At 46.8% G+C, this 26,656-nt stretch overlaps 1 protein-coding gene and 1 pseudogene across 2 annotated transcripts in view; one reads left to right on the top strand and one right to left on the bottom strand.

The window, feature by feature from the left end:
- Window positions 1-4,869, bottom strand: part of NARS2 (asparaginyl-tRNA synthetase 2, mitochondrial) — a 54,030-nt gene extending 49,161 nt beyond the window's left edge. For both annotated transcript variants that reach the window (XM_074860413.1, XM_074860412.1), the window contains exons 1-3: window positions 4,687-4,869; window positions 1,514-1,623; window positions 524-644 (exon numbers count right to left, since the gene is read on the bottom strand). In XM_074860413.1, coding sequence (XP_074716514.1) covers window positions 524-644; window positions 1,514-1,623; window positions 4,687-4,818 — 363 coding nt within the window. In that variant the 5' untranslated portion in view covers window positions 4,819-4,869. The remainder of the gene's footprint in view (window positions 1-523; window positions 645-1,513; window positions 1,624-4,686) is intronic.
- A 5,578-nt stretch (window positions 4,870-10,447) lies between these two features.
- Window positions 10,448-13,480, top strand: LOC141940029 (HLA class II histocompatibility antigen, DQ beta 1 chain-like; annotated as a pseudogene).
- Window positions 13,481-26,656: the final 13,176 nt, after the last annotated feature.

Raw genomic sequence — 26,656 nt, 5'->3', positions numbered from 1 at the left:
TATGGCAGAGCAAGAGCCATGAACACAAGAGAAGGCAATAGCGCTCTGAAATGCTCCACTTTTTGGATGTTGAGTCCCCTTGAAAGCCAGCTGTTCATCTCACTGCTGCAACAGTGAGGCGGTTCCAAATGTGCCTGTGGCAGAAACGGTTCTTCCACCTGCACAATCTGAAGTGTTTTGCCAGTTCACTGATTCTCCAATTCATATCCCAGCCAGACTTACCAGGTAAGCCACCTGGCACAGGTAAGTGCTTCAGGGTGGGACAAATGCACACTCTTAGGTGCCAGTACGTTCACCAGTTTCCACACAGAAACAGCTCTGCCCCAGAAGAGAGAGCTTTCACAGTGATCCCATGTTTCCCCTTTGACATACCCCAAGGCACCGCTGACAAATCAAAGCCAGCAGGACCACTCAGACTTAAAGAAAATAAGAGTTTGAAGCATGCTTTGCTGGACACCTGGAATTTTTAAAATTAATTTCCAAAGCGGTCCTACCAGTTGGCACTCCTGCTGCAGTGACATACCCAAGTATCACAAGGTCCCACCACACGGATTGTTTCGGCTTTCAGCTCCATGTTTTGCATCTTATGAGGACTTTTAACCAGTTTCCCTTGTACTTCCACTGCGCTTCCAAAAGTCAGGTCTCTAAGAAACCAAGAAAAAACAACAGCTTAACTAGGCGCTGATATCAAGTCAACTACATTCAGAAGAGTGATTCCTGTTAATTTAGCTGGACCACTTGAGATCACAAGAGATACTGTAGCCATAGGGCTTAATTGATAAAATGAGGAATTATTAAATGTATAAGTGGGAACATGAATAGATCCACAAAGCTATAGAATAATTTAGGACAAGGTAGGAATGTTGGACAAGTGAGGGGAAAAGAGACAGCCTGTTATTAGAAGTGGCTCTTGGTGGGGACAAACCAGGCTTATAAAAAAAAATGTAAAAAAAAAAATGTAAAAATCAAGTTACACACAGAAGGTTCCTGGATCATCCCGAAAGTCCCAACCCTAGCCCAAACAACAAACAAAACTCCTGTTTGAGAGCACAAACAAAATGAAGCTGTAAAACAGTATTATAATAGAATAGTCATGCTTATCCAGGGGGTATGCCCACCAAGCCAGCCTTGAAGTTGTTACAGGAAGAGCAACAGCACTCTCCAAAACCTGGGGGACAGTTATCCCCAGCTACGTTGTATGATTTCCAAGCAAGTCCAAGAGTAGCCCAGAATGCCCACACTGCTACAGCTATTAAGAAAATTAGCTTCGAATTGGTCTTACAGGACAAGCAACTGCACCACAAAGGCCTTAGCTAAGTGGAGACAGAGTAGTTGGACACTCTCCATCCTTAAAACTCCTCCAGAGATGCCAGCCTGCAGCAGTGCCTTTCCTGTGCTCAGGTGCCAGCTGCTGGTGAGCCACTGGCACAGGCCAGGAGGCCTGAGCAGACACCTCCCCCCCCCCAGCACTGATCAGCACAGATGTTTCTCCAGGTATCTCAAACTGACCAACCTGTTTTCCAGGCTGGGATCAGCAACCACCTGGAGGTTTTCCAGAGAACTCCCATCGTTTATATGCAGGAACAAAACTTCCTTCTGGGATCGGACTGAGCGGACCCAGCCCTAGAGGTAAAGGAAAAAGAAATTTGTTATTTCTTGGCATGGACTTTGTGTAGTCATGCTCTTCTAGCTGAGCTGGACATGCTACTTCAAGCTTATTTCAACTTCTTACTGAAATCAAAGTAAATATTTCTTTAGGGACAACAAAAATTAAAAAAAAAAAAAAAAAGTAGTCAGTGTCAGTTTTTCTACCGACTTCAAAGCAAAGAGTAACAAATCCTTAAGCAGAGACATCAACTCTCCTCCTGGGTACAGCAGGGTACTAAGATCTACCTGCATCTCTGGGAAGCTGAGAACACAGAAAGTGGCAAAACACTGTGAAGATGAAAAGCATTTTAACAAAGCACATATTCTTATTAGTGATGCCCCTTCAAAACACTTCTTACTGAAACAGGAGACGTCAGTAATGCACAGTTCTTTATGATAACACACTCAAGACTGTTTTGATGATTTAGTACTAATTTTTGTGGCTGTATCACCTGTAGGAAGGTTCCAACTGAAATTTGTTCGCTAGCTGTTTACATGCCCTAAGCCATTAGACTGCTAAAACAATGATGCTGCATCCAATAAATTCAGGTGAAAAAAAAAAAAATATTCATGCAAAAGAAAAATAAAAATTAATGCCTTGGATGTTCCTCCTTACACCTCAAAATCAAGACTGCTACAGTGTCCCCATGGGGAAAAGAAAAAAAAAAGAAAAAATCTAGAAGCATTCTTGTCCAGTTTGTAACAGCAAAACAGTAGAGCTGACCACGTACATGTCAGGCTAGAGTTTTTCAATGAAGAGTAACGTTTCCCTTAAAAAGAAATTAAAATTTAAGTCAGTACCAAGGCACCAAGCAAAAGTAATAGCATCCAAAATACAACTCCCTTAGTTGCTCTCCAGCTCACAATAGTTGACACAAAGCTGCCCTTAAAAGAAAAACTATCTGCTGGGGAGCTTCCAGCTCATGCTATAATAATACCGTAGAGAACAACCAAGAGCAGTGCTGATTAAACAACCAAACTGACTCTTTTCCAATCAGTTTTGTCTTTTGCTTAACTGTAAGCGCCCAAGCAGTTCCAATGACTTCAAACTGTGCCAAGTGCTTTAGGGATATCTACCAGACAAATTAAAGCAAATCCATCAAATTCTGTTGTTTAGACTGAACAAACTTTGAGAATTAAACATTACCAAAAGTAAAGCATCCTTAAAACTACAACACGAGTAACAGACAAGGCATTAGACAGGGTTGTATAACAGCGAGAGGACAACTGCATACAAGACTTATGGAAGATTTTAAAGCCATGAACCTAATGATTAACAAAACTTCAGCTTTTGCTCCAGCCTCACAATTTCACACAGGTGTTTACCTAAACGACCTCTGCAGGGTGTTCCACTTGAGACAAGAACTAATGCAAGAAATGAGTCTAAAACTAAAGTCTGATCATTTGAGCATCCTCATATTCTTATGGCTAAAGCAACAGGTGTTTAAAAGGTATTTCACATGCCTGAAGCTTTTGTGTTTATCCTTTGTATTCCAGTAAATCCCCAGAATACATCACATCTACTTGATGCATAATGTTTAACATGTAATGGCAGATGTTTTTCTTAGTTTCTTTCCTCCTAAGCTCTCCTTAACAAAACACACAAAATCCCTGAACAAAGAAACATTCTGAAGAGCTTTTTTGCAACCTCATCGGGCTGTTCTGGGATCTGTTAAACAAGAAGAGTCTTGCATCCTGCAATAGGAAATGAGAGCACATCCACAGGCTTGCACTGCAGCAGCAGAGGATGAGGCAGCACTTCACACCTTACCAGAAGCAATGTGTAGGGATGATCCCAACTCAGACCAGACTGCACATTACAATAACCTGGCCATAATAAGGTTGTTTTTCAGCCAGACCAGTTCCCCAACCCAGTTTAATATAAAAAAATATTTTTGCCAGCACAGCAGAAGAGCAACAAAGCAACAAGGACATGGGGTAAAAAAAACCATGATACCACCAATTTTAGCCTCAGTTTATTCCAGCTTGCATTATTCATAAAACAACAGCTGAAAAGCACCTATACTGGATGAGCTTCTTCCTGCCCTATTGGGCTTCATCTATGTGTGCAGGAATACCAGTGTGCTACAAAATGGTTTTTGGGTCAGTAGAATCACAGGATGGTTTGGGTTGGAAGGGACATTTAAAGTTCATCTAGTCCAACCCCCCTGCCACAGGCAGGGACACCTTCCACTAGCCCAGGTTGCCCAAAGCCCCGTCCAACCTGGCCTTGAACCCTTCCAGAGAGGGGGCAGCCACTACTCTGGACAACCTGTGCCAGGGCCTCCCCACCCTCATTGTAAAGAATTTCTTCCTTATATCTAATCTAAGTCTACTGTCTTTCAGTTTAGTTTAAAACTGTTAGCAAGTATCCCAGCCATTTACAGATTCATCCAGAAATACTGACAACTGCACAGTTCTAGCCATGGGCCTTGCACTAAAACAGGGACCAGGTGTCTGCAACCACTGCTCTGTCAGTCAGGAACACCAGAATACAGGGGGGGACACAACCCTGTGCTGAGAAACAGGAAAGAGCTCCATTGCTAAAAAGTCCATTTATCTCTGCCTACCTTGGTTCACAAGAGGAGCTGGACACGAATATCAATGAAACTGTTAGTTGGCTCTACCTGACACTGCTATAAACCCAGACGTGGGACAAGACCTAAAGCAGATCTTTAACAACATCAGCACAGAGGCAATAGCTCACTCTCCCAAACCAAACAAGTGATAAAACCAAAACTGGACAGAGCATGTCTCAGTGTAACCCACCACGGTAACAGCCTTTCCCTGCACTGAGTAACTTCAAAGCTGTGACAACTGCTCTGACAACGCCAAACTGAACAGACACAGCCAGAGCTGCCTCTAGAGACTGCAAAGGAGAGCTGTAAGTTTAGTAAAACGCGCTGCACAGGTTCTAGCTCTTCTCCCTGAAGCAGAGGCAGTGAAACCGGCGTGAGCCACGCCACTGCAGCTCCTCTCCTCCGCTCAGGCTCCGGGTTGGGCCATTACCCGGCACACCCCGACCTCCCGGCCACACACCTGCACTTGAACCGCGTCAGCCGGCTCCAGGGCCCCCAGCGCCTCGCGGACCCGTAGCTGCACCGCCCGCCGCGCCCGAGGCAGGGAGGCGCAGCGGCGGAGGGCCTGCCAGCCGCCCCGGGCCCGCAGCATGGCGGAGACCCAACGGGCCTACTCGGCCCGGCCCGCTCCCACACGGCTCCCGCCAGGCCACGCACCTCCCGCCGCCTCACGTGACCGCCTCACCCAATGGCGGCTGGGGGCTGCCCCAGGGAGCCAATCGGAACGGGAGATCTCCCCGCCCCGGGGACGCCTCTTCCGCCGCCTGAGCACAAAGGCCTCTGGGAAATGTAGTTCATGGTGGATGGGCTGGAGGGACGCGGGTGGTGGGGTTGTGGCGGGGGTGAGGGGTCCTGCTGCTTTCTGGCACCTCAGCGGCGCTGTCGCTGCCTCCTCTGCCTCAGGAGCTGGGCTCCCATCGCCTCCATTGCGCGAGGGGATGGGGACGGGCCAGGCCGAAGCCTCTGGGGAAATAAACCGATGCCAGCTGGGCTCAGCCAGGCCAGGCTGCACCCCTGCTCCTCACCTGGCCTTGGGAGCGCTTGTGGGAGCAGGCTGAAGGGAGAGGCCCCCCCTTCTCAGCAGCAGCACGGTCTAGGGACAGTGTGCTGTGGATTTTGGGTCCATCTGCCCCTCTCCTGCCTTCCTGGGTCCCCCTCTGAGGGGATAAGCCCCATGTCAGCCTGTGCTTTTCCTAATCAGGGACGCAGGTTTTGGTTTTTCTCTGCAAGCCTTGCTGGGGGACAAGACCCTTCTCCTGTTCGTTTTTCAGCCTCTTCCAGCTCTGGCTGGCAGGTGAGAAGCAGCTGTCAAGGCGAGTGTCAACAGCCCTGGGGAGAAGGACTTGGGGGTACTGGTGAATGAAAAGCTGGATGTGAGTCAGCAATGTGCACTCACAGCTCAGAAAGCCAACCATATCCTGGGCTGCATCAAGAAAAGTGTGGCCAGCAGGTCGAGGGAGGGGGTTCTGCCACTCTACTCTGCTCTTGTGAGACCCCACCTGCAGTGCTGTGTCCAGCTCTGGGCCCCCAACATAAGAAGAACATGGATCTGCTTGAGTGGGTCCAAAGGAGGCCACGAAGATGCTCGGGGGGCTGGAGCACCTCCCCTATGAGGACAGGCTGAGAGAGTTGGGGGTGTTCAGCTGGAGAAGAGAAGACTCTGGGGAGACCATAGAGCGGCCTCCCAGGACTGAAAGGGGGCCTATGGGAAAGACAGAGACTTTTTACTAAGACCTGTAGTGACAGGGTAGGGGACAACAGCTTTAAACTGACAGAGGGTAGATTTAGATTAGACACAAGGAAGAAATTCTTCCCTGTGAGGGTGGTGAGGCCCTGGCACAGGTTGCCTAGAGAAGCTGTGGCTGCCCCCTCCCTGGAAGGGTTCAAGGCCAGGTTGGACAGGGATTTGGGCAACCTGGGCTAGTGGAAGGTGTCCCTGCCTGTGGCAGGGGGGTTGGAACTGGATGAGCTTTAAGGTCCCTTCCAACCCAAACCATTCTGTGATTCTATGAAAAAGAGGTAAAGTAGATGCTACTTCCCCATGTAGCTCGGGTTTTGCTGCTTTTCTGCAAAGTCATGCTGCAGGAAGGCAGCGACCAAACATACCTGCTGTGCTTGTGGTCAGATTGTCTCATTCTGTGCACTGATCTTTGGAGTGTGGTGGGTGAAACAAGAGACAGCAGCAGCGTGATGCCCCAGGGCCAGGAGGTGCTGAGAGGCAGCTTTGGTAGTGACACTGCTTGTAGGGAGACAAATCCCTGCCTCACTGAAAAGTCTCAGGTAAGAAAAGAATTGCTGGCCAGAGATGTCATTTAAAAGAAACAAGCTGGGCTCATGGGAGAGAGAAGAGGAGAGCTTTGCAGATGCCTGGTTTCAACTTTCCCCTGTGGTGCTTTTCATCTGTGCATGAAAAGCTTCTTGTCCTCACAGTCCCCATGCTGCTTGCCAGGGCCTTCCTCCACCTCTGCCTTTGCTCCCTGTAAAGTGATGTCCCCACCCATGGCTCTCAGTCTAGACTTGAGCTCTGAGCTGCCTTGAAAGGCTGTCCTGAGGAATTAGAGTTGTGGAGCAGGGGCAAAAACATAACTGGGTGGGTGAGAAAGACATTCAGAAGAAGGACAGGAGACCACAGGGAGGGGTGCAGGGAGGGTAGGTGAAAACTGGGCTAGAAGTGCATCCTCAGCCAACAAGGACAACTTGTCCAACATCCGTCCTCTGTGCCACTGCAAAGAATCGGGCAGACTGCCCGGACACACGCAGGTTATTGCCTCAGTGCTGGATGGAAACACAGGGACACACTTGTCTTGGTGCTCCTGAATGAGCAAAATTCATTTAGTTCTAATGCCAGTCACCATCCTCTCCTGTAAGGGCCAGCATTGAGCTTTACTGTGTGTTAGTACAGTGTTGTGATGTGGTTTCTTAGAGAATCACAGCGCAGGAAGGAGCTGGTACTGCTGCAGTGTCAGGCAGAGATACAGGATGTAAATTGGTGGGAAATTAGGACTCTATCGTTCAGGGAACTCCTGGCTTAATGTGAGAATTAAACGAGTGTGTAATGACTGTTCAGCGTACGTTACGTGTTCTCTCTGCCCTGTCACAGATGGTGCATTTATTACTGCTCTCAGCTATAGGTTTTTCCTCTCTCATTTGGCCCATACTGCCCAGAATATTTTTTCCAGGGTTGTTTGACTCATAAAATCCTCTCCAGGCCTTTTAATAGACAATTAATTTAGGGAATACTTAGGGAGTAACACCAATGACAGTGTCTAAATACACCAGGAAAGGGGCTAAGGTCCTTCCCTCAGACCCATCTGCTCCAGGGTCAGCTGTGGGTCTTTGGAGGGAAGGGAGTAACACAGGGAAGTCTGACCTCAAATTTATAGGACTGGACTTGAATTTTTCCCATCCAGCTGAATATCCTTCCTTCTAAAGACCAAATGGTAATCACTGGAGAGGGCAGGAATTCAGTCCATCAGTCCCCAAAAGAAAATGACAAAGCAGTAGCAGCGCACAAAGCTAATGGTCTCTCAGACGGCTTTTCTGCCCGTGGAGCTCAGCCCTACATCAGCTGCTGCTCCACACACCCTGATCTGCTCCATACTCCCTTCTGCTGAGTCCCTCACCTGGGGCTGATGGGGCCGAGATTTACTGATGTTGCTGTGAGCTGTTCTAGGCTCCTGGACTGCAGGCAGTGTTCATGTGCTGACAGGCACAGTCGCCAGCAATATTTTTTAGGATGCCAGAGGGTTTACTGTGTTCCCAGAGTTCTCCAACAATGATTTGTTTCCAGCAGAGCTGACCATCTTCTTTCACTTCTGGTTGCTGTCCTCACTGGCCAGCAGTTTGGCAATGTCACTACCCTGAACCACAGCCCGTAGATGACCCCAGATCTCAGGTTGCTTCAGTAGGTCCATATGGGTCCATGCAGTGCCGGAGCTAACTCATAGCTCTGTTCCCTCTCTGGTACGTGAACTGGGTGTTTTGGATCTGTTTCAGGTGTCTGCAGAGACATGGCACTGTCTGACTGTATGTTCTGTTTCTTTCCCTGCAGAGCAGAGCTCTTCTAAAAGCTCTCCAGAGGGCACTGGTGCTGTTTGTGCATCAGATTAGTAATGTAAGTCTGGGCTGGGAGGCAGGAAGCTGGTTGTCAGGGTGTCTCAGGGAGGGAGGTTTAAAGGATGGTGAGAAATAATGATTCTCCACTACTCCCAGCTGAGTGTAGGGGCTGCACTGGTGGGAAAGGGCTTCAAAACAGGCACTGTCAGTTTTTGGGTGGGAGTGGAGAAACAGCGTTATGCTTGTAGGGCATCATGTTCTTGGCAGCATCGATATAGCAATGCCCAACCTTCACCTGGCAGGAGAAGTGAAATGCCTCCTCTGTGGATGTTTCAGCCTGGTGCTTTAGCTCCAGACTGTCACCATATGGAGCCTCCTTACCCATGCCCTCTACGTCTTTCTGTTCCTTCACTTCGTCCTTTCTGGCAGGTGGAGGAGGAAGAGCTCCACACAGTTCTGCTTTTGAAGTCAATCTGTACTTGTTCTCTTCTGATTCTGAGGCTTTAAGCCTCAGATCCCTCAGATCTGGCCGAGGAGTGGGGCTGCTAAGAAAGGCAAGGAACAGGGTGGGAATGGTATGAAGCAAGAAATCAAACCTTGCCTCCTCCAAGATGACTCTTATCTGTCTGGTGTCTGATGACATGAGCCTGGTTTGTCCACATAGTTTGGAATTGGAGATGCTGTTACAGAAAAACTCTCCCCTTGGGTCTGGGCATGTGGAAATCTTTTCCATCTCTCCTTCTGAGAGCTCTGAATTTCCCAGCAGTGACATCTCATTCTGATTTTGAGGGGTCTTTCAGTGAGGGCTTTTATCAGCAGCAGTGCCTACTGTTCATGGACCTCTGATCTGGAGTCCTGAGCATCCCCAGAAAGTCCAGCATCCTTTTGAGTGCATTGCCAGGAGATCAACTTGTCTTCTACTTGAAGCTCAACATAGTGCTTTCTGGGCAGGTAAAGGACTATGCATGCAGGACGTGAGCACCTCCTCCCAAAAGAAGGAGAGTGAGGCAGATAAATCCTTGTTAACCTGTGGATAATATGCAGTTCTTCAATCTGACAGACTCCACACAATTTTGAAGTCTTCTCACTGTATCACTGGATACCCTTTGATGTCCTTAAAGGTCCTAGTTTGAAACTTAGATGCACAAGATAGTCAACGTCCTGCTGTGCCTTAGATGTAGGAATGGGGACACTGAGATTAGAAAGTGCTGGCCTTTTTTTCAGTGATATCTTGGTAACCTGAGATGGAGAACATTTGTCTTTATTCTAAAGTAAAGAATTTATATTTCTGTGTTTCACACCAGTAACTTTCCAATGAAATGAGATACAGAATGTAACACATTCCTTCCAATAAAGTTGATTTTCCCTAAGCAAATCACTGGTTTAGATATTTCATTCTTTCTATCTCAACTTCCAGGTTTGTTTTCTAAACCCTTCACTGAAAACAAAACCAAAGCAGATGCAAAAACTGCTTCTTACCATGTCCTTCAAATGTTTCTTTGTTTCCCGGCAGACAAAGAAAAGGGGACACCCTGTCCTTCTGTCAGAGGGTAACACGTGACTTGGCCTGGCTGACTTGAGGTTTCACAACAAGGCCAGCTTCGTGGTGCCACCCTTTGCCCAGGTTGATGGGTGAGTAGACACAATGCCCAGAGTGCTCTAAGCTTGCTCTACCGGGACTAGGCTGTATTCACAGTCCTTTGAGAGCACCCGTGGGTGCCAGGAAGGAGCCAGCCTAGAGAGAACACCCCAAGGATGGAGCCCTGGGAGTTGCACAGCAGTGTCTGAGCTGCTCTGTTGGCTGTTCTGCTCTAACAGCACTCATTTGTGGTGTCTGCTGATGAAATCCTTATTCTGTCTTCCTCCAGAAAAGATTCTAGTGAGAGGCAGGAACTGAGCCCTTTCCTGCCTGGTTACCAGTGATGTTGCTCAGTTCTGGTATGGAGTGGATCTGTAGGGATGGGGCTGTCCAGTCCCCTCAGCATTCAGGAACGTCCTCAAGTTCCTCCACTCAGAGCTTTGCAGAGAAGTTCCTACTTTGACCTGAGATGTGGTTGTTAGTGGTCTATCTCTCTCTTCAAACTTTTTTTCCCCTCAACTGAGCAACAGTGGCCTTTCTGGTGATTCCTGGGTTCAAAACCTCCTGATTTGTGGCTCTGGCTGTGATGATCAGGATGAAGAGCAACATGGCTCTTCATACAGACCCTCCAGGTGAGAAGAGATCCTGAATATTCAGGGACAAGGGAAAGAAGCAGCAAGATGTCCATCCTGACCTTGTCCCACGTGTCTCCACCCAGAGCATTTCCTGCTGCATCGAAAAAAAGGAGTGTGACTACACAAATGGCACACAGCAGGTGAGGCACCTGGACAGGTTCATCTGGGACCGGCAGGAGATCTGTTCCTACGACAGTGAGGTGGGTTTCTACATGGCCCGCATAAAGCTGGGACAGGCAATTGCTGAGTATTGGAAAAGGCTGCAGTGGTTTAGCTACCTGTGAGCTTCAAGGGAGAAATACTGCTGCTGTAACTGGAGGAGGACTCAGAGTGTGATGGACAGGAGAAGTGCATCTTTGGAGGGGAGGAGAAGAGGGGAGTGGCATGGGGATACTTGGCTTCCCTAGCCTGGGACCACATTTACCCCCCTCTGTCACCTCCCTGTTTGGCAACACTGGATGTCATAGGGGCTTGGTGGATGGTGGGAGATAGTTCTGAGTTCAGAGGGGCAGGAGGAGAAGGAGTGCTGTGGACCGGAGGAGTTGGCATCTTTATTATGAGTCTAAGACTGAAGGAAGTGACTTGCTGGAACCCTCCAGAAAAGCAGGGGACAGGACTCCCAAGCCTAACAAATGCACCTTTGCTCCTGCCAATTCCTGGAGCAATGGACCCACCTGAGAGGTGGTAGAAGACATGAAATGCTCCTAGTAGATATTTCTGGTAGAAGCAGAGTTCATATTCTGTGATGGTCCTTCAGTAAGGGAAGAAAGAAAGAGGATTAAAGGTGAATGTGGCTGGGAGACATGTAATGCAAGGTCATGTTGAAGGCAGTGGGTCTGGACCAAAGGATATGTTGACAAATGGGTTTGGAGGAGAAATCTGTATGATGTCCATAGGTCCTGTTGCTAGGAATGATTCCTGAGGAGAACTGGGCAGCAATCTTCATCACTCTTTCTCATTTTCAGTTAAATGCAGAGTGACTATTTCTCCCATGCAAACAGAGCCGTGGAGCTATCCTAACTAGCTGGTTTGTTCTGGAACAAGGTTTTATCCTTCTGAAATGCAGATCAAGTGGTTCAAAAATGGGCAGGAGGAGATGGACAAAGTTGTGTGCAAGGACCTCCTCCTAAACAGAGATTAGTCTGTCCAGATCCTGGTCATTTTGGAAATCACACCTAAGCAAGGGGATATCTATGCTTGCCAGGTGGAGCACATCAGCCTGCCAGTTCCCATGACCATGGCTTGGGATAAGCAACTGGAAATGGGGAGATCAGAAAGCCTTGAGAAGAGTTGCTTCTAGCTCTATGAGGACAGCAGGAAAATAGAAAAGGTATTTTTGGGGAAAGCAATGTATAACCTGGGCCATTACTCTCTGAACTGCTCTTCCAACAGGAACATGCCCTGGATCTGCTGTGAGCAAGAAGGTGGCTGGAATACTGGGCTTTGTGGTGGGTTTAGGATTCATCATAGTGGGACTCATCATCTATCAGAAGACAAAGAAAGGTGAATTATTCAATAGCCAAGTAGAAACCCATTCTTAATGGGGCTGCAGAGAGATGTTTTAAAGCCTGTAAGGCTTCACTAGAATTTAGATTTACCATGATAATTTCCTTGGGTTCCCAGCATTCAAGTGGGTTTTATATGGTCTAATCCAATATCTGCAGAAGCCAGTGATAGCTTTTAATTTATTTTAACTGATGTTAGATTGGGCTTTCAGTGATGAGAAGCCATTTTAGAACTATCATCAGCTGCTGAAAGGTCAGTCCAGTCCTCTGAGATACAGTCCTAGGCTACGGTTATGGTTTCTTATGAGTATCAAATTAGCTACTTCATTCCCAAATGTCTCCACATTACTTTGTTGCAGATATATTTTGTAGACTCTAGAAACAAATACATTCATACTTATTTATAGAAGGATTAAATACCTTTCTTCTGAAACTGTACAGGGGAAAAAAAAATGAGAACATTATCTTCCAGAAAGCTGCATTTTTGTTCTCAAAATCTTGGTTTGCTGAGTAACAGCATCTTATCCCAGCCTTTGCTTTCTCCTTTCTAGTAATTTAAGATTATTAGAATCGCAAACAAGTACTGGGTAAGTCATTGTTGTGTGATATCTTTCATGGTGCAACAAGGAATATCCCTGAGCTTAATCCTGTACTGTTATTTTTTCCTAAGTGAACCCCCTTAAGCAAGCCACATCCAATGCAGCCCTTTGCTCCCATTAATTCTCAGCCTATGGGTTTAGGTCACCAGCATCAGGAGGAGCTGAAGTCCTTGCCTACCATCACAGCTAGGGAAGAGAAGGCTCGGTGCTGAAAATGCTCAAACCCCCTTCCTTAGACCCAAACATGAGTTTTCCAGTGAAGTACCATGAAAACGGCATGCAGATTTGACTCTGTGGGAACCAGTTTTCCAGCTTGCACCTGTGTTGTTCAGGGCCCTGTTGTTATCCAAGTTATAAATGCTTTGGGTAGGTCTCCAATGTCATCTCAGAAACTGGATTCCCCTGCCATAAATAAATCCCATTCCAGAACAGCCTCTGTGAGGGCTGCCATGGGCTCTCTGAGCTCAGCTGACTCCGTGGATATTAACAGCTCTGTGTGGTGGGTTAGCACAAGACCACCATGCACTTGGAGATGATGGGGGGAAGGAGCGGGCTGGCAGCTGCAGAGCAGAGAGTATCCATGGATCGTTAGGATGAACATGGAAACCACAAGCAAATCAGTCAGGGAAGCAAACACGGGCGTCTCTGCTAACAGGAGCCTGGAGGAGCTTTCCCTATCTCTCAGGCTAGCTGTCACGGTGACTGGCAATGCTCCAAAGCCTGTGTGAGAAGTTCCTCCACTCATTTCTGCTCTTTTTTCCTGCAGGGCTGCCATGCCTGTCTGCTGCAGCCACAGAGGAAGGTGACATGGAAAGGGACATGCTGCTGGGTGACTAAGTCCACAGCAAACCTCTGAATCCGTTTCTGTCCCTCAGAGTGAAGAGGAGCTGTTGCTCCCTGCTTTTTTCCAACACTATTCCCTTTCCTCCTACTGTTGCTCATGTTAGCAGGGTACTGCCTCTTCCCCTCTCAGAAGAACTGTGAATTTGCAAATTGGCAGGCTTGCAAATTCAAGGGTAATCTCAGGGACTGCTGCCGGGCCACTGAGGCTGGGATGGACTCTGCTCCTGCATGAAGCTGCAGGAGGAAAGCTGGAGCTTCCCAGCCCTGCACCCATCTGGAGAGAGAGAAGGGGAATAAATAATAGCATTTCTGGGGAATGTTTTGTACTTTGAGCGTTTTATCTAAGGGTCTGAAAGGATTTAATAACTGGGAGCTAATTAAATGTACTAATTAACCCAGTGTTTAATCTCGTCTCTTCGCTAGCTTTCTGTGCTGCTGAAGCAGAGATGTAGTCCCATATATCATGACACCCAGCCACTTTACTTAATTGTGATTCCTCTGCACATGGTGCAGGCACTCAGCCGCTAAGGTGATGAGAGGAACACGAAAGCCCACGTACAGGAGAAAATTAGAGGGGTGAAGCCAGCCCTGTGTGACTAACAACCTGTGAGATTATTTCCATGAGGAGGATAGTGACAGTCTAATTTGTTTCCCCTCCCCATTATCACTGGTTTGTTCTCATTGACGCCACTCTTTCGCTAAGGGGGATGGGAACAATCTGCTTCTGGGCACATGATGACAAAATGGCCATGTTATTCCTTGGTCCCATCCTTGTCACCATGGCTCCAAACTCCATGACTACAACCAGGAGGAGGAGGAGGTTACTCACTTTCTCTTCTCACCATACTTCCCCATGGACTTGCTTTTCTGTGAGGGTTTATATTGGTGCTTCTGGTACTATTTTAGTTTACAGCCCACAGAGACAACTCTCAGATCTCCATGAGCTGTTTCTGCAGTGCCACAGATGAAGGGACATCTGAAGTGACTGCTCAGAGACAGCTCGATCCAGCAGTAGATCAGCAGCAAAGTGACTTTCCTGCTTCCAGAGCTAAATAGTTCCTCCTGTCTCTGGAGCTGTGGGAGATCCTGAATCAGGTTGGTGGGTTCATGGATCATGATGGGCCCAGGAGAAGGTGTGCTCCACAGGAGAACCAGAGACAGAGGACTCACAAGATCGAAAATCCTGGCACATCATGAAGGCCATCATCCTGAGACTCACTCCTTGTGGATGCAGTATTTAGTAGGGAAGATCTGAAATCCTGTCATTGCTGCTTCTTACAGCTGGCATGGAAACCATGCCTGGGAAGCTACCAAGAACCACAGACTGTCCACCCTAGAGCAGAATAATTGTCCTCAACAGCACTATCTAAGCCAGCAGCTCCAGTTTGTTCCCAGCTGTAACTCCATCTATGTTTATTACTGCTAATATAAACATGGGATGGAGATGAGCTTCTCTCAGGCTCATGACCTCAGCTTAGGGTCGTGACTCCTTCTTTAGGAGTTACTAATTTAAATGTGGTTGGAAATGAGTCTGTGAGAGCACAGGGTCATTAAATTAGCTGGGGAAACAGGCTGCAGTGGGGGGATGTGGCAGTCACCTTCATTGGAAATCATCAAGGGAAAGCCAGGCACAGATCTCTCTGGGATGTCTTAGGAGAAAAAATCAGACCTGCCAGGATGTGGGGAGAGGGAGGAGACGGCCCACCGGGGGCTTTTTTTCTGAACTGAACAAGCAAACCATTTTACGAAACCGGCAATCCCCCAGTGTCTCCTTGCGCAGGCCTATGCAGCCAGCAGAGGAAATTGGTAACTGTACCCAGCAAGCCTGTTTTTAATTAACAAATAATTATCTACAAATTGCTGTAATTATTGCCTTGGATTCCAGAGGATGGGGACGTTAGTGCGAGATGAGCACAGTTTCCTTGCGAGTGAAATATTTTCCCTGCCTTATCTCCAGCGCCCTGCTGCTGTGAGGTTTGGGGACTCGGCAGCACTTTCCTTTCAAGAAAGTGATAAAACAACTCGGGCTGCCTGGAAGGGGAAGCGTGGTGGAAAAGGCACCGAAGGGAGGGCAGGTTCTTGTGTTTATCAGGTTGTCTACCCTCATGCTGGAGTGGTTTGGGTGATGCCAATTAAGACATAAATCCTGGCACTGAATGCCAGGAGGAGGGTGCTGGCACGCCGGTGAGCTGGCGGAGCAAAACGAGTGTCCTGCTTTGCGATCTTTCAATGAGAAGGGGATAAAACCAAGTTTGGCAAAAGGGGGTTAGTGTTAGTTCAGATCAAATGGAGAGCATGGAGCTGCCCTGAGCCTTCAGCACTGAGGGATGCTGGTCTGGAGTGGGTGCAGCACCAGCCATGACCTTCTGGACCATGTTCCAGAGGGAGGGTGGTGTGTGCAGAGTCCTTCCACCACTTTTCCTTCATGCTCTGCTTCCAGATTTCCTGGTGGATATCCACAACTACCACCTTTTCTGGTTGCAAAGTGTCTCCCCCATGGTAGCCTAAGTACTAACACACAGGGGTATTTATTGTCCTGAGGGCTTATAACATTTCAATAGGTCTAACAGGGGAAAATCCACCCCAGTTTGCAGGGAAGGCACTGAAAGACTGCAACATGTCCCAGACTGGATGGGCAACCTGCTGAAGAGGTCCCAAGCCCAAACTTCAGCCTTGCTCAGCATGTTTAGTCTCTGAATCCTGCCACCTCCCAAGAAATGATGCCCTTTTTTCTGTCACTCCTAAGCAATTCCCCTAAATGATGCCACTTGCTGCCAGGGTTTCCATGACAGCCTCCACTTCAAGCAACCGGGGTGCTTTTTATTATTAATTCGTGGCATATTTACCTGAGTTGAGCTGCCTGTACCATGTGCTGCTGTGAAATGTTGCCTTTGTTTACCACGTACTACGTCTTTCCACTTCTCCATGCAGACATTAACCATTTTGGGTTGGGGGGCCCTGCAGCCCATTCCAAAGCGATGTGGGGTGCCTTGCTGACTCTCACAGCATCCCTTCAGCTGTAAGAAAACCCATTCTCGGTGAGGTGTTGTGGCTTCTTGCTGCAGAGGAGCGTAAAGTACAGGACAAGCTGAGACCTTGGTCCTGCCCTCACCTTCAACTTGCCTTTACCGGCAGGATAGCATAATCCTGGTCAGAAATATCCCACTTATCCTGAAAATATAGGCATGGCAGCTGATTTTCTGCTACTTTCAGGGGTAGCAGGAGGACTTTGTTTGGATGCATGAACCTGTGTCACTGCTGATGTCCAATGTGGTCCCCAGCATTGGCTGGTCTTGAGGAGCTTCATGCTCTTCAAGACCCCCTGAGGTTTAAGCTCCCGACATGAACTCATCCTTTCAGAGCTCACATCGGGACCTCAGCAGGCACAGAAAGGCATTTCTCAATAGTTTCAGGGCTTGTTGTTGAGCTTAACTTGCCGATTGTGTGAGCGAAAAATTACCTGCTGTGAAAGTCGAGTCTTTGCCCTTAGCATGGTGCCCTAGATGCTGCTGGGACCTTGTTGAGCATCTGTAATGCTCCTGCCTTATTCAAGGTATGGATGTGCCTCAAATATGTGACTCTATCAGGAAAACAAAGAAAATTAGACCATGCTTCAGTGTTAGGATCAAAAAATGGCTTTTTTTCTTTTTTAATACCTACCTCTCTCCCACGCACTGTGGCCTTTAAATAGATGGTTTGTAATGAATGGAAATAGTTCATGGACAAAGAAGCTGTCAAGAGAAATGATTGATTGTGCTTAATATTTTATTTTCAAGACTTAAAAGGAAAACTCTGAAATATCCTTTGGCAGGTGTGTGAACCTAATGAAGTGATTCATTGAAATACAGAAGGAACCAAGGGCCTGTTACCAGCAGAGCAGGACAGTGCTGGTAGTGTTTCCTACCCTCTTTTGCAACACAGCTAAAGAATACTGTGGGGGAAAGGCAAACAAAGGCAAAATTCAGATTCAGTGGCTTCAGCCCTGCTGACAAGAGAAAAACTAAGCCCTTCCAACCACTGTGCACCCATAGTATTTAAAAAATAAAGAGAGGAAACCAGCTCTGTCGGTGAAACCTGGATTTTCTTTGATATTGGAGTATCTTCAGGCTGCTGTGCCCAGCATCACTGTGGTGTTTTATGCCATCAAGCTTTAATGCCTTTGGAGAGTTCCCATGGGAAACCAGTATCCTGTTGTGCTACTGGGCTACACTGGTGAAACAACTTGTCCTAAATCACACAAAAGGTCAAGGTCACGCACGGGATTTGAACTCTGACCTTCTGATGTCTCGTCCTGTGCACGCACCATCAGCTCTTGTTTTTCTCATGCCTCATTTCACTCCGGATAGCTTCTGCTGCCTTCAACCTCTTCCAGATGCCAGTGATGCTCTTTGCTGCCTCCGGTGTGTCCCCACAGGGGACATGTCCCTGTACAAATCATGTTCCCAAAGGGCTGGAGTTGCTCCTTGCTCCGTGTGAAAGCAGAAGCAGCCTCGTTGTCAGCTGCTTTGTGGGATGGCCAGTTTGAGTTTTTCCCCTGCAAAATCAGCAGAAATGAGGATAGGGATAACAAGATTTCAAGGAGAAATTCTGACTTGTTCTCCAGGTAAGTGTCACTTTCCAGTTAAGGGACAGCAACCAGCTCACCTAACTCTAGATCACTGCCACGCAGGTGTCTACATCTGAGCTGTTGTTCACACTCCCTTTATAGATGACGGAGACAAATAAAAGCTCCTCCAGGGAGCAAGATGTCCCATCCTGGAGTAGACATCTAAAATAGCCGAGGTGCACGCTCACAGGAGTGCCTGTGATGGCAATTTCAGATGGCAAAGCCTCCATAGCGAGGAGAGAAATACTCATTTGAGATATGGTGGCTGTAGGCAGTGCTTGAGGAGTTAGAGCAATCCTGCAATGCGGGGGGGGGGGGGGGGAGGGGGGAATGTCTTAAAAAACCATCTCAACTGGCTCTGCGTGTACAGGTGAGACCTCACTGCTGCTAGTGAGCTACAGGTATTCAAAATACACTGTTTTCTGCTTCCCCCATCACAACCTGCACTGACATTTCTTTCATCCCAAGATTTTCCTTTTTTTCCCGGCTACTTCTTCCCTTTTGTCGCTAGATGACAGCAGAGGTCTCATAACATCACACCAAGGACTGCTCTGAACCCAGGGCAGCTACCACTTCTGTACCAGGCAGTTCATGGCTGGGACAGCCTGCTGGGTGCCTCAAATCATCCTGACACCTTTCAACGACTCTTTATCTGCTTATTTATCTGGTAGATTATGTACAAATGCAATATTTGTCAAGACTCCCGCTTTTTGTGTGGAGCTACTTGTGTGCATTTTCCTGCTTCATCACCTCCATCATCCCCATCCTATTTTTAAGAATTTCTCTCACACCTACTCGACGCCTTTTGTTTTAAACTAGGCTTGTGCTCTCCAAAGATGGACACTATCCACCTTATTTAATCCAACAGAAGCGCTCACAGATGCAGGCAACTGGAACACCCTCCAGCCCAGTACAACCTGCTCCTATACAACACCTGCAGACACAGAGCTGAGCTCCCAAGGAATAGGTGGCTCCTGTGGGGAGGATTTCTCTGCTAATTGGGAATTGGCATCTAAACATGAGCATAAATACTTTAGACAAGATGGATGGATGGATCCATGGATGTGATCAGTAATTTCTTCTTCTTGGGGGAACATAGGCCAGATAATTGAAAGAATTAGATAAGGGGTGGAATGGGGGATTTTTAAAAAAATAATCATTTAATTGTAAATGATTCTGTTATCAGTAATACCTTTACCAGGTGCAGATAACAAGGAAGAAAAGGCTAGGGTTTTTGACACGAGTCAATCAAATGGGTGATTTCTGTACCTGGGATGCTATGAGGGGGGCTGATTCAGGCCGTGGTCTAGCAGAGAGTGCATGGACCTTGTCTAATGATTAACTGAACCAGGTGTCTGATCTGTACAAAGGTATTCTGTGGGGAGGATATGATCTATGCTCTTAGGAGAGGCCAGGACACTTTAGGAGACATTCTGTGTGATTTATTTATAGATTCATAGGAGATTCTGGGACAATATTTCATAAGGAGGATTTTCATTACAAAATTCTCAAACCTAAATCCCCAACAGCAATCTTCAGTGCCTGCGGCTCTTGGGCATGGTCCAGGATTTTGTCCTTGTCAAAACCAGAGAAAAGGAGATACCGAGACTGCTTGAATCTTTCAGATATTGCAAAATTAGAAAATGTATTTCAAGCTTTTTGTCAGTGACTAGAAGAAGCTTCCATGTTGTTTCCTATAGGCTGTGGTTGTTTCCTTTGTTTTCCCTGCAGTATAATTTTTACTCTCAAAGGCAGAGATAACCTACAGATACTGGTAGCCCTTCACAATCAGTCCTTGGCCCTCTGCTCCTATAGACTTGAACCGTGCAGGATCACAGTCCTAAAGAGCTGTTGTAGTGCATTTTGATGGAAAACTAAAACAGCATTTTAATTTCTGATCACTCAGTCTCCAGTCCACATCTAGATGAAGGAGAGAAGATGATATTGTTTCTTTGGTGTCATGCTCTAGTTGTTCCTGGTGGTGGAGATGGAGTTTTCTAGGGAATGAAGCTTCCCAGTTCATTGTAGCCATCTAAGTATCAGGCAGTCAGACTAAGCTGGCAGTATAGGATCCCCATATGACAAAACAGGGGGGTAGATAACTCCCCAAAATGGTTCTGCTCTTCCCAAGATGAATATTTAAAATAGGTGTTAGGGGACATCAAGAGAAGCTTGTGTCTCTCAGCTGGCCATGAAGGGAAAGCTTAGATGAGTCACTTAGACTAATTGCTGACACTCGGATGAGATGAATCCCATCCCTGGGAAGGAAGAGCTCAGTCACTGTTTGCTGTGTGTCCTGAGCAGCCCAGTGTGTTCACCTGAATCCTGTGGAATAGGTCAGGGTAGGGGAGGAGAGAAGAGCATGGCATAGACAGACTGAGAAAGATATTTAAGCTCCTGCAGCTATAGGTAGACGGAATATTCATAAACAACTGCGCAGATACCTCATTCTCACTGAAGTCACTGGTTACGCTTCTTCCCCCGATGTCACATGTTTCATCCTCAAATTTGGAAGCTGCCCTGTCCCTAGGAGACATGGCTCAGGTGGTGGCTGATGGATCATGGGGAGAGCCTGGCTGTGTTTGGGAGCTGGACCAGAGGACCTTGAACGTTGCTTGACATGTCTCAGAGCATGAAGCTGTTCCTATGTGAGCCAGCTAGGATCTGTCCATCTGTTTCATGTCCTGTTTTAGAAACTGTGAATCAAGGTAAAATCCAGCCTGGAGGTGACAAGTATCTAGGTCACCCTGGCCATGTCCACAGCTGGCAGAGTGGCAAAGGGAGGGGAGAAGGGTGATGCTTGCTGATGAATCAAAGCTGAAAGCAGACCGTTAGAGACACTGGTACAGCCTGAATGTTATAGATCAGCTGCTGCTGACCTAAAACATTCACCTTGAGGTTCAAAGGATGACTTCTAAGCCTTGTTACTGCAGTTTTGGGACTAAAAGGGGTCCTGAGAAGCCCCCACAGGCTGAGTCCCAGGAGAAACAGCCTGCAGTGAGGCAGCTACGTGTCTGTGGTACCAATCGAGCTTTTAAATCTGGAAGCATCTGCCCCAGCAGTGATTTGATTTTATGCAATGTGTCTCATGCTACCGTATTGCTAAGCATGTCACTAAATCCTTGCACATCAGAGGAACAAAGTAAATCAAGCAAAACTGCATAAGCCACATTACAATTCAGTTTTGGCAAAAGGTGCTTAGACAACCCTGAAGGCTGCAGTCCCCTAGCTAGCAGCAAAACTCACATAAGCCCAGAAGCAGTGCAGTTTTTCCTGTGCCACCAGGCAAAAGGCTTGCAGCTGAGGTTGCATTAGGAACTGGCCTGGAGTCAAGTGGTCCAGATATCTAGCCTTGAGTCTGATCATAATTTTCAAGGTGGGTTGACGCATTATACTCAACCTTTTTGTGCTTCCATCTCCTGGTCCATAATCTTCCATGAGGGAGATGAGGATTAATTAGATAAGGCTGTTTAGTGGAGACCAAAAAGCTTTGCAATTGTTAAAGACTCATGTTTACCCTTTGCTAGGCCAGCTTGCTTATGTTCCTGAGAGTCAGTATTGCCATGCAGAGTTTGACCACAATATTACTGTTCATATTCACTATTTGTACTCCTGATCATACGAGGACTGATGCCTTTTGCTGCTTTGCCGGCGCTGGTAGGAAAAGGAAATGGTACTTTAGAAGCCCAGCAGCTACCTCACTCCCTGGGGCCACGTTCCAACAGGAGAGCTGTCATTCTCTGTCACACACTGAGATAGAAGTCCCTGGGACAGGTTACTCATTTGGGTCTGATGGGGGACAAGTGTGGACCAACTGCCTGAAGCCTGGGTAGGGGCCACCATGGGCCATAGTGGAGAGGATGCTGTGTTGGCTGTGTTGGAGAAGATGCAGTGCAGAAGGTGGTGTGGCTGAGTGATGCGGTGATGGGGTGAACATCTCACCACTCCCGCCGCTGATGATGGAGGGGGTGGGCTTAGACTAGATGCCCACTTCATGATTTGCATTAAGTCAGTGGAGTTCTAAGGCTCATTGCATCGCCTAGGAGGAAGCTCTTAGTGCAATACAGAGGCCATGGGTACCTGGGACATCTGAAAGAGGGCTGATAGGTCTGACACAGAATCTATGAGACACTTGTGCACTCCTGGATTAGCAACTGGAGACCAGGTAGACACCAGAGCATCTCAGATGCACTGAACATGTATGTGTGGGCAGCTAAACTGAGCTGCTAGTCAGCATACTCCATAGAGACTGGGGAGCCATTCAGCCTGTATGGGAGCAGACACCTACATCTGCATGGCCCAGTTGCTCTCCCAACTCCACAAATGCCCTGACCAGCTCTTCACGTACTTCAGCAGGAACTCATACATGTGGCTAATGTAGGCACCCGCTCATAGACACCTACATGCAGAGCTGAACGCAACCTCTGGGTTCCTTCTAATTCAGGTCCTCTCAATGCTGAGATCTTCCACAGAAGAAAAGACTGACCATATTTCCCACAGCAAAAGGAGGTAGGGGCAGGGTTCTCAGGGGTTTGTTCTTGCCCCCACATAGGTTCCCATTTGAGACTTTCCAGGTCAGGAGGGTTAGGGAATGCTCAATCCCTCCTGCCCAGAGTCCTTTGTACTGTAATTCCCTAGATCTCTTCCTATCTGAAGGCCTCTCCATCACAAATCTAACACAAAAAACTCAATGCCTCTGTTCCAGATATACCAAGACCTCTTGTCCCATACCAACTCTCTACTCTTCTTTTTGCCGTAACACACTGATAATCATGTCTGTCCCATGATAAATGGACTACAGTCACCAGTGTCATTTAACATGGGTAAGTCAAACCCGCTTACAATGACTTTTGGTCACTCCTGGACTAGAACATGTTGATGTTTATAAACCACCATCCCCATACAGAACATTACACAAGAAACAAATGCAATGTGTCTCCCAGGGATCTTTTTCTCTAGAGAATCCAGATGCTTTCCAGGCGCCTGGTAACAGTACAAAATAGTCTGCTATTAAAATTCAAAAGCAAGTAAAATAGCCCTTCCCTGCAGGCTTTCTTTCTATGAGGCATTTCTGATGAGAATCCAGAGTCTCTGCAGAGGCCTGGCATACGAAATCCAAATTATATAGCTAGCATTCCCCTCTTTAGAAGTGGCTGTGTGAAGCACAAAATCCCTTCACAATTCCCTCTGGTGATGAGAGGCAGCTCCTTATGTTCAGACTGCTCCTCTCAGCATGACTCGGGCTGAAGGCCTGCAAGGCTTGTAGTCCAAGAGCTTCCTCCTCTTCCCGTGTTTGTCCCAGCTCAGGGGAGAGCCGATCTCCTACATCCTCAAAGTACAGTGCCGGGTCGACAGGCAGAACCACCCACTTGCTTTCTCCAGCCCCCTGGAAACACCCCAGGACTGCATCTGTCCTCCCATCCCCATCTCTGGAGTGTCCCGCTGACATCTGAAAGGGCACGTCTACAACTACACATTTTGGGCTATTGTGCCATGGGGATAGGTTAAAAATGAGTCATGGTCATTTTCATGAATTACTCGCACAGCGGAGTTTTTCCACACAGTGAGCCATTATGAACCCATAGGTGGAAAAGATAATTATGACTGGTGTAAAGCTGTGCCTAATTTCCCAGTCCATAAAGGGGAGACAATAACTCCCTTTCCTCATGGAGGTATGTGACGATTTAATCACAAGGGGAGCCCTGTATTTATAGATTTTAAAGACACCACTATGATTATATAGTCCCACCTTCTGCATAACAAAGCACAAAGAACATCAGCCATTAACATCTGTGTCAAATTCATAATTTTTGCTTGAGTTTGTAGCACATCTCTTGGAAAGATATTCATGTCACCCATCTGAATATATGTGTGTCAAGTTATGAACCCCAGTTTCTATGTTGACTTACACACAGCACTGTAATTTCCATTTATAAATTCAGCTTGGGAGTAAAATATCCATTTTGTGTTATCTGTTGATTTTATATTTACACCCCGTTCACTGCAAGGTCGGAGTAATGTCAGCCAGTCAGTGCCTTGATCAAAGAGAGTCTGCCACATCCCTGAGAGATCATCACAGAGAAATTGTGAATATAGCCATGTATGGCCCTGGCACCAGCTGAATGATACCACAGAAAGCATTCTTCCTTGGGCTGTGAATGACATCAGGAACTATTACTCTTTGTAACTGGATGGGTTTATGGGTTTAGCCCATCTAATTCATCATTTGCTTTACGTTCATGTACCAGTTTACAAAGGACAAAGGTTTTACTTTGTATTGTTCCCAAAAAAGTGAAGATAATCTTTATGTGATGACCTCATGAATGAGCATAATACTGATTGAGATATCTTTGTAGGAATGTATATGGATGGGCCAAACCCAATTTTATAGGAAAGATACGCCCAAGCGGCTGTGAGTCCAGTTTAACAGACTGTAAGAATCCAGTTGGTGAAAGAGCTGTCTCTTGAATTAAAATGGTTTCCACATGGTGAAGAAACTCCTTATTTTGAGAAGTAAGTTTAATCTGCTCTGTTCCAAAGGAGGTTCAGTTTTGTTGCTTGACAACGTGACAGGCAGTACTGTGTTGTCCCCTATCACAGGATTTTGTTCTTGCAAAAGCTTTGACTAGCAAGAACTAACATAGCCTGAAGTTATTTTTCTTATTCTATGGGATGCGAGATCACTGTCGTAAATTTGAGGACGTTTTACTTCCCTACTCTACATGAGAGGAAGGGATGTGCTTCCTCATGGGACACATGGAGAAAATGAACCTGTGACTAGCTGTGAGAGGATATAGGGCTCTGAAGATAAGTTTATCCTTCATCACATGCAAGAAAGCTAATCTGAAGACAGAGATGCTGTGATTGACCTCTAAAATGCCAAGAAGGTCTGGCCCAGGGGGACAACATCTTCTAAAGCCTTCAGTTATTTTGTGAAGATTGTAGATGTCTAGTGCTTTCTAAAAGTGACATGACAAAATCAAAAAACTTCACATGCCAAATGTTTTTTTTTCTTTCTCTTGCTGATCATTGTGTCCTCTAAGGAGTGAAACTAGGAGCAGATAGGCTCAGAGGGGTGGGAGTCAGGGGAAAGATGTGGAGACTGAATGCGGAGTCCTATGCTTGGAGGAAAGACGGAGATGAAAGGGCTGTGCTTGAGCATCTTGCCCCAGGGACCCAGAGCCAGGAGGACCAGCTCGAATCCAGAACAAAGGTGCCATGAGGGGACTTACGATCATTTTTTGCGGGATTTCATTTTTGTGTCTAATTTTGGTGACTTTCCTGAACTCACCAACACATACCAACTCATGATTTAAAGACTCCAAGTTTTGGAGAAGCTGTTGTATTCCTAGGTAGGTCATTTCCCAGGAAACCCCTAGGAAAATCACTCCATATTTCCATCTGAACTTTGTGGTTTGACTGCAGTGTCCAAGCACCAGATGTCATTGCTCCTTTCCCCCAGGCGTGAAAGCTGAATTGAACATAATCAAAGAGGGGCACTCTGTTAATGCTAATCACAAAATACACATTCAGTAGCTGTTTGTGGTCCCCAGCTATTTTCCACCGGTAGTCAATTAGAGGACAATATTACCTGCAGGACATCCCAGGACTGATAACAGCAAGGTCTATACCTGGAAGAAAAAGGATGTACTCCCTAGAAAACCAGTGCACGGTAATAGGTGGAGTAATAAAACCAATAAGGTCACTGAAGCAAAGAGCAAAGAGAGGTTTATGAGACAGCTGAACATTTTTACGGAGAAAAATGGAATTAAGGGACACGGTGACAAATCAGAGAGGTGGGGCTGAGGCCCACAGAAACCAGAGAGGCAGAGGAGAGGGAAAATAGCTTTTTCTTGTTCAGTAGTTCCCTACCTCCCTCTTAATGCACAGGAGAAAATGTTCCTCATGGGAAAGTGTTTTACACAACTTCATGGAGGAGCCTGAGATAGCTGCAGCTTCGGCTTGTAGGTGTGGGCATGGTTGCTGCTTGAAATGCTTCACTCTGCTGTCCCGTCTCTTGGCCAAGAGTATGACACCGTTGCTGTGCCTCTGGGCTGTGGGATGATCACTTGGCAATCGAAAAGTCCTCTTTCTGCTTTTCCCTTCACTCATCAGCATCCTTAAGCAACTCAGGCTTCCTCCCTCAGCTCCAGCCCCCTCCCATACCTTAATGTCTTCTTGAAAACACATGGCACCAATTTGAAAGAAATGTTGAAAATCAAGAGCAATGCTTTTAGCTTTTCATAAGGATCTAGAACGTTTGACCTATTTTCTTCCCACTTGGTTACTTCTCTCCTTTTAATAAATCAAATAAAACTGTAGGAGCACTGCATTTCATCTTGTCTGGACTGTTACATTTAATCTCCTGAGAGGGTGGAGGTAGGTGTGTGTGGAGGGGAATGGCTCAGAAGCCTGAAGACATGAGAGATGACTCTCTTAAGCTCTTCTGATTTCATGGAAAGTTGCCAGGTAGGACCTTAATTAGGGCCTATCAAAACCAATCAGGAAAAGAAAAAGGTTTGTCAAGTTGTTAGCTGCCTCTAAGCTTTTTAGAGTTTGTAGGGTTTTTTTTTTTTGCGTTGTGCACAAATTTATTCATCCTAACGA

This window comes from Strix uralensis, chromosome 2, assembly GCF_047716275.1.
Source record: "Strix uralensis isolate ZFMK-TIS-50842 chromosome 2, bStrUra1, whole genome shotgun sequence".
In the NCBI taxonomy this organism is placed as follows: Eukaryota; Metazoa; Chordata; class Aves; order Strigiformes; family Strigidae; genus Strix; species Strix uralensis.
The sequence above is the reverse complement of the archived record's forward strand: the minus strand, read 5'-3'. Positions and strand labels throughout refer to the sequence as shown.